This window comes from Neoarius graeffei, chromosome 10, assembly GCF_027579695.1.
Source record: "Neoarius graeffei isolate fNeoGra1 chromosome 10, fNeoGra1.pri, whole genome shotgun sequence".
Lineage (NCBI taxonomy): Eukaryota > Metazoa > Chordata > Actinopteri > Siluriformes > Ariidae > Neoarius > Neoarius graeffei.
In genome coordinates, this window is record NC_083578.1 from 58,506,879 (window position 1) to 58,515,178 (window position 8,300).

The 8,300-nt window shown below is 37.0% G+C and overlaps 1 protein-coding gene across 1 annotated transcript; it reads right to left on the reverse strand.

Annotated features, from left to right (window-relative positions):
- Positions 1 to 1,947: 1,947 nt before the first annotated feature.
- emilin3a (elastin microfibril interfacer 3a) lies at positions 1,948 to 5,508 on the reverse strand. The gene is made up of 4 exons (XM_060932724.1): positions 5,348 to 5,508; positions 4,923 to 5,042; positions 4,050 to 4,753; positions 1,948 to 3,875 (listed from the first exon to the last, which is right to left on the reverse strand). Exons 1-4 carry the CDS (start codon positions 5,506 to 5,508, stop codon positions 1,948 to 1,950), a joined length of 2,913 nt encoding a protein of 970 aa, XP_060788707.1.
- Positions 5,509 to 8,300: the final 2,792 nt, after the last annotated feature.

Here is an 8,300-nt window from a genome sequence, read left to right on the forward strand (position 1 = left end):
AAGAAAGGATGTACAAATTTGAAAAATCAATTTCTAGACCCAAGCAATTTAGATTAATATGCACGTCTTTGAATTGTGGGAGGAAACCATAGCACCTGGGGGAAACCCACACAAAAAGACCTCAGTTGGCCACTAGGTTCAAACCCAGAACCTTGTTGTGATGCAACAGTGATAACTGCAACACCATACCACACAATTCTGGAACAAAAACCATGAATTCATTTTCTGTGTTTTTATGTCCATGAATGTTTTTGAGTTGGGCTTGCCTTATGTTTTATATTCAGATCTCCATTGCTTTTAACAGCCAGGAATTCTCACATGGTGTCATTTAAAGAAAATGTTTATATATGAGTGATTCCACGCTTATGGGTACTGAAATGGGGACATGAACTTATTCACCTAAAACCATTTCTTTTTTTACCATCAGGTCACAAAACATGTAATCTTTAATGAATGATATGTTAAAAGATAACTTTAATTTTCTGAGATGTAATAAAAACATATTTATATGCCAAAGTCAAGCCTATGAGTTCCAAAATGATGTCTGTTACATTACTTCTGTTACGATTGTCCATCTCGCGTCTGTTACAAATTAATTACAATCTAGCTATATACCATGTTAATCTTATTGAAAGAATGTGTATGTTTATTCTACTACACATGTTTATTAATTATATTTGCTAAAACATCACCTTCCTATGTTTCAAAAAGTAATTCTACATTGTTAAAATTGAGAATATATATGTCCACAACACTTCTGTTACGTTCTGACTTTGGCATATAAATATGTTTTTATTACATCTCAGAAAATTAAAGTTATCTTTTAACATATCATTCATTAAAGATTACATGTTTTGTGACCTGATGGTAAAAAAAAAGAAATGGTTTTAGGTGAATTTTTAAAAATAAGTTCATGTCCCCATTTCAGTACCCATAAGCGTGGAATCACTCATATACAGTAGCTCTGATTGGCTACTCTACTACTCGGATATAGAGAAAAACAAAATGGCGGACACATCAAGTGAGATATATCACTGTTATCAAATATTTGAAAGAAACAGAAATAGCTAAATATATAGCACCCACTATACCATATCTCCTGTTCCACACTCCAGCCCAATTGGTGGCAGTAATGCACCTTTAAGTTGGTTTGCCAACCACCAAAAAAAGAAGAAAATGGCGGACCATGTTACTGAATCAACTGAGGATGACATAAAAACTCTACTCAAAAACAAAACCACCAAAAATGCAAAAAAAAGCAACAAAATATGGAATAAAAGTATTTGATGTTAAGAATGTATTTTTTTTCTTTTTCAAGAATTATTATTATAGCATTTTTCACAAATTGCTACTGTCATTTTGCTGGTTTGTTTACATTCTAAGCGGAAATGATTTTGTCGGACGTTTTGTATAAAGGTTTTATTTACCAAATTTGAAAAAGTAAAAAAAAAGCTGTTTCTCAAAATCCAGTGAATGTAGATAGAATAAAACAGTTATTCTACTCAATCTTGTAGTACAGGACTTATAGCACTATTAGCGCATATACGACTATATTTTGTGGAATAACTGTATAACTGTTATATATATATATATATATATATATATATATATATATATATATATATATTGCTTTTAAATAATATGTTTCAATTAAAAAAAGCTTTTAGAAAAAAACAACTTTTAATATTTATAAGCATGACTCTGTATAAAAAAGTGAACAAAAGTACCAGTACATTACAGACACATATTAATGTTCAGTTTCAAGTATTACAAACTTCACAGAAATGAAATGAAATATACAATTTCAATCAGTACAAAAAAGTATAAACCTTACTATATACCAAGAATGTAATTTAGTAAAAATGATTTGAATATGCTGCTTAGCCTGTGAATAGTCTTTAAATGTATTTCCCAAGATTACGGAGTTTTTTTGACTTCTTAGTCATCTTACTCTTGTGTGGGCTCTATAAACTGGTCTCCTCTAGGCTTAGGTGTTTCAGCATTGAGCTGTCCTTCCCATAGCTGAGTTACTGCCATGAACTGGTCCCCAGTTAACCCAGAGCTATAAGTGCAGTTTTTCAGTCTATCTCTAAGATCAGACAGCTGGAGGGAATGATTGACAAGGGTGCTGTTGACCTGGGAAAAATATTCATCTGAATGTTTTTCCAGTTCTCCTCGGATCAGCTCCAAGTCTTCAGCCAGCCGTGACAAGCCACCACACTTACCTTCTACACGGGCCACACGTCCCCCTACATCACTTAGCTCTTTCTGGACTCCCAGAGCAGTTGAGTGGCAGGTCTGGAGCTCTGAAGCCAGCCTGCGCCGTAGATCCTGCAACTCACCCTTCAGACGAGTCAGCCGCCTCTCCCCAGCACCCAACATAGAAGCCTGCCGTCCAACCAACTGCACCACACCTTTAACCTGCTGTGCTAGCCTCTCCTCTCGCTCTTGCCAGGTAAGGTTAGCTTGTCCAACTTCATACACCACCTTCCCAAAGGAGTCTTTTAGCCCACAAAGTGTGTGATTGACAGACTGCATGCTCACCTTCAACAGGGTTACCTCACCTTGAAGCTCCTTCTCTTCTTGTCTTTCAGTCAGCTGCATGAGCAGCGAATTTAGTGTAGCATTCAGATTGTCTAGTCTTTCTGTCTGTGCACTGAGCTGCCCATTAAGGTTTTCATGTATTTTCTTGTCTTTCTCTCCCAAAGTTATCAATGGTGCAACATATCCTGTAAGGACTGGTTGTGGAGCACAAGAGGAAGTGCAGAGAAGTTCAAGGGAATTAAGCTGATTCTGAATGAGGTCCAGATCTACCTCTACCTTCTTTCTGAGGGACTTGACTTCTGGGTCTAATGTAGCCATGGTCTGATCTTCAACCAGAGTTGGAGAAGTAGAATTACCCAGTTCCTCAATGGCAGCAAACAAGCGAATTTCAAGGTCCTTCATCTTTTCCTCCAGACAATCTTCTAGGATGCCTACTGTTCTGCCACTACCACTTCCTTGTTGCTTCTCTGTTGTACTCAGAAGTGACTCCACGTAGGCCAGTCTACCTTCTACCATGCCCTCTACATGGTCTTTGTGGCCACCTAGTTCAGCCTGAAGGTGCAATTGGGACTGGTTCAAGCCATCTATTGACTGCTCTAGAAGAACCAGCCTTTCACTCATGCCAGACATTGCCATGCAGCAAGCATCTTCAGGTTCTAAACCTTGGAGCTGAGCATAAATGTTTGCAAGTTCCATTTTCAAGGCTGTCACACTACTGTTTATGACCTGCTCCAGCTGTTCCTGTCCTTCCATTAGTTCTTTCTTGCACTGGAGATGCACCTCCATCACCTGATTCTCACAATGCTGCTCTGCAGTCTCCACACGCTTATCAAACTCTCCAAGAACAGCTGCTCCTGCCTTACTAAGTTTGGTTTCCACTAGTGTCTCCAGAGCTTGTTGAGAATCTGTGAGATTCAGTGCCCCACCAGACAGCTTCTGCAGTGTCCCCTCATGATCCCGTACTGTATTTTTTAACTCTACAAGATCTGTGCTCTTAGCCAGTACCTTAGCATGCAGGTCTGCTACCTTTTCAGCCAATTCACCCAGGTTTGGGAACTGACCTAGGGCATCTGAGCCCTCTATATCTGGTGCTCCCCCAGGCAGATCTCCAAAGCCAACAGTCATGACCTGAGATGCAGTGGCAATGGGAGCTGGAACTGCTGACAGAAGGGTAGAGAGCATGTGGTTTGCATCTTCCCGGAGTGAGGCACGTAGGTGTTCTTCTAAGCTGGTCACTTTAGCATGAAGTGTCTCAAGTCCAAGTGAAAGTCGTTGTACATCCTCTTCCATCTGATTTAAACGTTCAACTCGGTCACTGTTCTCCTCAATAACTATGGTGAAGAAATGCAGATAAATAGTTAAAAAATAATAGTCAAATATGGATATTCTGCTAGAATAAATGAATGAATGATGAACTACCACATCTAGGCAACTAACAAATTTAAATATTTTATTTGTTGTATAAAAACATGCACGTGAAAGTGTTGAAGAAACCTTAATCTCACCCTGTTTTCGTTTATTTTCACCAAAAGATGCCTGTGTTTCAGGATCTGGCTTTGTCTTTGGATGTGGAATTGACTGTTGGTGATCTGGTATGGAATCCTGGTAGTTTGTTATTGGTTCATGATCATCTGAAATGGGATCATATACAGAATCTTGATTATTAGTCAGAGGGTTGTGTTGTTCCATCACTGGATCAGGATGATCTGTTTCAGGCTCTTGATAAAGCTCAAATGAAGTTTCTGGATAAGACGGTGCACCATTAGGGCCAGGATATTCATCCATTATGTTAGAAGGTGTCAAGGGCTGATTCCAAAGGTTTCTGTCATAGTTGGGTTGGGACATTGGGCTGCCCTGAAATAGAGGCATTGGACCTTTGTGGAAAGGCACTCTCTCTTCATAAGCATATATTGGGTCATTATAAGAGGGCATTCGTCCTTTGAAGGCAGGCACTGGGCCCTTGAAAGGTGACACAGAGCTTTTGTAAGAAGATAGGGGACCTTTAATGGATGGCTGTAGACCTTTATGAGATGGCATAGGACCTTTATAAGATGGCACATGACCCTTGAAAGGGGGCATTGCTTTCATCCTATGATCAGTAGGTCCAGTGTTACAGCCAACACCAGTGAACCCAGGACAACAGCGCCACTCTAACTCAGTCACTGTTTTGTATGCCACTTTAAACGCTGGTTTGTAGAGCATCCGGTATCTATGAATGTAGATCAGGAATAAACAAATGTAAGTAATTGTATTATGTGCTATTTCAATGTTTTGTATTTTCAATATGGCATAAATGCCTCTATATGTTTCCCCAAACTAGTAAAGAGACTAACGGTCATCTTTTCAGGAAATAAACAGACAATTGTAGTATTTCTTACCTAAGTCCTGGACACTTCTTCCCCCAGTCACATTTTTTGTACTCTGCCTTCACATAAGGAGCTGCACCATCCTGAACAGTGTAGGAAACACTCTTTTCCACTACATATGCACAGTGGTTTCTAGAAAGGGGGGGGGGGGGGGTGAAGGAAGAATGAAAGAAAGGCAGAATACAATTTTATCTTATAATATTTATTTTTTTCCAATATAATAATCATATGGGATATTTACAGATATAAAAGTAGAAAGATTTAAATGCTGGCTGATCATAAAAATAAAGCAAGAGCTAACAAAAGTAAAAATAATAATAAATGATTACCAAATATATTTAAATATATTACAGAATATTGGAATTACATACTTCTCTGCTTTTTAACTAGTTGAAACTGTTCCTATATATAAAGTACAATACACTGGTAATACTCACTTGTGTCTAGCAGTGGGTTTGCCAGCGCTATAATGAGGATTGGCTCCTGAATTGTCGAAGCTGAAATGGTCGGGTATTGTATGGAAAGCTGCAGAACCATTTGTAACAACTATGCTAACACTAAGCAAAATAAGTGGGCTCAGGAAATCTAGCCACAGCATCTTCAGCAGTGATGAAGTGTTGAATCCAAAACAAGACCAAAACCAAAAGGAAGTTCAAGATTGTCCTAACAATATGCAATGTATCAAATGCCTGTTTGTAGTGGTGATGGTCTGGAGGCTTCTGAAGTCGAGGCACCAGCCCTCACAACCAACTAATAAAGCACTGTGTGGCCTGATTTACATAGTCCCACCTTTTATTCCACCAAATACAACACACACACACACACACACACACACACACACACACACACACACACACAGTGCGTTTGTATTCTCTTGTAACATTTTTATTTGCTTATTATTTTAATCCTCATTTTTTTTCCTTTTACTGGACCTGCTTTGGTTTATCCACATTGCTGTTCAAGACACTGAATTTATGCTTGAAGTTGTACAGAATAAGGCAATGAAATGGAAAACAAAATAGTGGCTGGCTGTTAGGTAATTTAAAATAAGGTAATCAAGACAATATAACAAGTATAGCAGTGACTGATAAATAATTGTGATGTGCTCCTTTTATTTCAGCACTCGTATCAGGATTATTCTACATAAAATAATTGCTATTGAATCATTTAACTAAAAGGCATTTAAAAACAAATAGATGATAGACAGCAATGAAAACACATCTACACCAAGTAGATAAGAAAGTTCTTTATGTTGTATATAATGTGATAGTATGAGTGAGCCGTGATTTGTTAATTATGACTATGAACACAATGTATAGTAAAATATATTCTTAACTAGTCAGGGTTTTTTTTTTTTTTTGGGGGGGGGGATTACATGTGAGTTTAATTGCTTTTAGTTTAGTTGTGGTTTTCTTTGTGGTGTTTTTGTGGTAAACTGTGAATTCTTGGATCACATCTGGAAGTGACCATTCACACACTCCGTGTACACCACACCCCAGTAACACCCCCAGCCCCCCTTAAACCACTAGGCTTAAACACAACCTACATTTTGTTTAGTTGCTGCTGAGAGGCTAATAAGTAGACAGTCTTCACTTTGTTTCCAAGAAGTTTATTAGTTCTAATGTAATGGATTTCTGAGAAAGTCTTCACTTCACATAAACAAATGCAATTCCTTTCATTCATATTTTTGAATAAATGTAAATATAAAGTGCATTGTCTTAATAAGAAACACAAATAATTAATAGATAAGTGGTGTTAATATTCAGATACATGCTCGTGTTGGTATGATATGTTTAATGAGTTTTGCCCATATTAGTTATTTTATAGTATAAACTGTTAAAGTCCTGTGTTAAATAATATTAATTAAATTTGTATGAACAATATGTTAAGGAATGGCCTGAATATCAGCTAGCCTGAATAAGCAAATTTTCTTTTACTTGTCTCTTACTATAAATATATAGATTTTCTATATTAATTAATTTCATGCTTATCATTGTGCGTTGCCCTGGATAAAAGTGTCTGCTAAATGCCATGCAGTGTAATGTTGGTATCATTGTTGAAATTTAAGGAATGTCTGATCATTTTTTTCCTTTCAATGTGAGGTAAATAATAAGTTGACTTATGCTGCTCATCTAAAAATATCTGTATATTATATTTTAGTATATTTTGGTGAAATGTGTTCATTATTAGCAAGCCTAACTTTCTGAACAATTAGGCAATAAAAAATTAGCACTATAAGGCCTGTTGATTATAATTGTTGCAGATATTGCTGACATACTGTACTGTTTCTTTAAACTGGTTCAGGGCTCTGGCATTGCCCACCAGATCACAGCCATAGTACACATGTTCCTGTCTCTCTTTCCTTCCCTGCCACCTCTTCCCAGGAAATGCATAATACAGCAACTGTTCAGGACCATAGTCACCTGCCCAGAAGAAAGCCATGCTTTATGTCACTGGCATGCACCACCCATGTCCTTCAAATAACTCTATGTCCAAATGGGGTGGCGTTCATTTTTCCTCCCTCTGACTACAATATGTTCCTTGTAGAAACTGAAGCTAGTAAATTATGTTTAATTTGTAGAACATGGAAATTCTGTGTGTATGTGTGTATATACTGGTTCCAGCTTTAGTGTACACATCTGTCAGCCTGTTAGGCTTGTGAAATCTTCCTAATATTTTCTTTTCTCCTTCATTCTGTTTTTCATGTGGTGCTTGTTCTCCCCACAACTCTGTTTGTACATGGCACAAACTATCCACATTCCACCACTAACTGTAAGGTTCTTAAAGTCAGGTTTGTATTTGTCTTAGCAAAGTTGAAGTGTTTGGTGTGGATTGTGGCTGAAGACCATTCCAGAAACATGGTTTAATTTGGTTTCCAAACCTAGAGCCAAAATGGACCATCATTATGACCATTCGTGAAATGAAGATAGAGAGAAATATGAAAATACAATCCAAACTAATAGTATCCACACAAGTGAATACATAGTATAAAGTATAGTCACTGCAAGGGTGAAAATAAATAAATAACAAAGTTCATAAAATAAGATTTTATTTGTCAGCATCTTCTATTACCTGCTACCCATTTTTGTTTCTACCTTAAAATCATGCATCCATATATCCTTAGTTTATGTTTAGAAGCTAGAAACTAATTGATAGAATTTTTTTTTAATTCTACCTGTAGTGACCTTTGAAAAATGAACCCATTGCCATAATTATCTATAGAAAACTAGATATTTTTGACAATTAATCTTTAATATTCTTAACAATTCATTAAAAATTACTTCATAAAGAGGACCGATTTTAAACTTATGACTATTTTAAAAATGGCTGTCCTCAGAGTCATGGGTACTCTGTTAAAATATTGTCATAGCATACTGTGAACCCTGTTAT

What these genes read in the sequence shown, in the direction of transcription:
- emilin3a (XM_060932724.1), bottom strand. Translation starts at nt 5,508, where the DNA reads ATGCTGTGGCTAGATTTCCTGAGCCCACTTATTTTGCTTAGTGTTAGC. An exon ending in AAGAAGTGTCCAGGACTTAG is followed by an intron (nt 4,754 to 4,922) that starts GTAAGAAATACT and finishes CTACATTCATAG; the next exon opens with ATACCGGATGCTCTACAAAC. An exon ending in TGAAAATAAACGAAAACAGG is followed by an intron (nt 3,876 to 4,049) that starts GTGAGATTAAGG and finishes TCTTCACCATAG; the next exon opens with TTATTGAGGAGAACAGTGAC.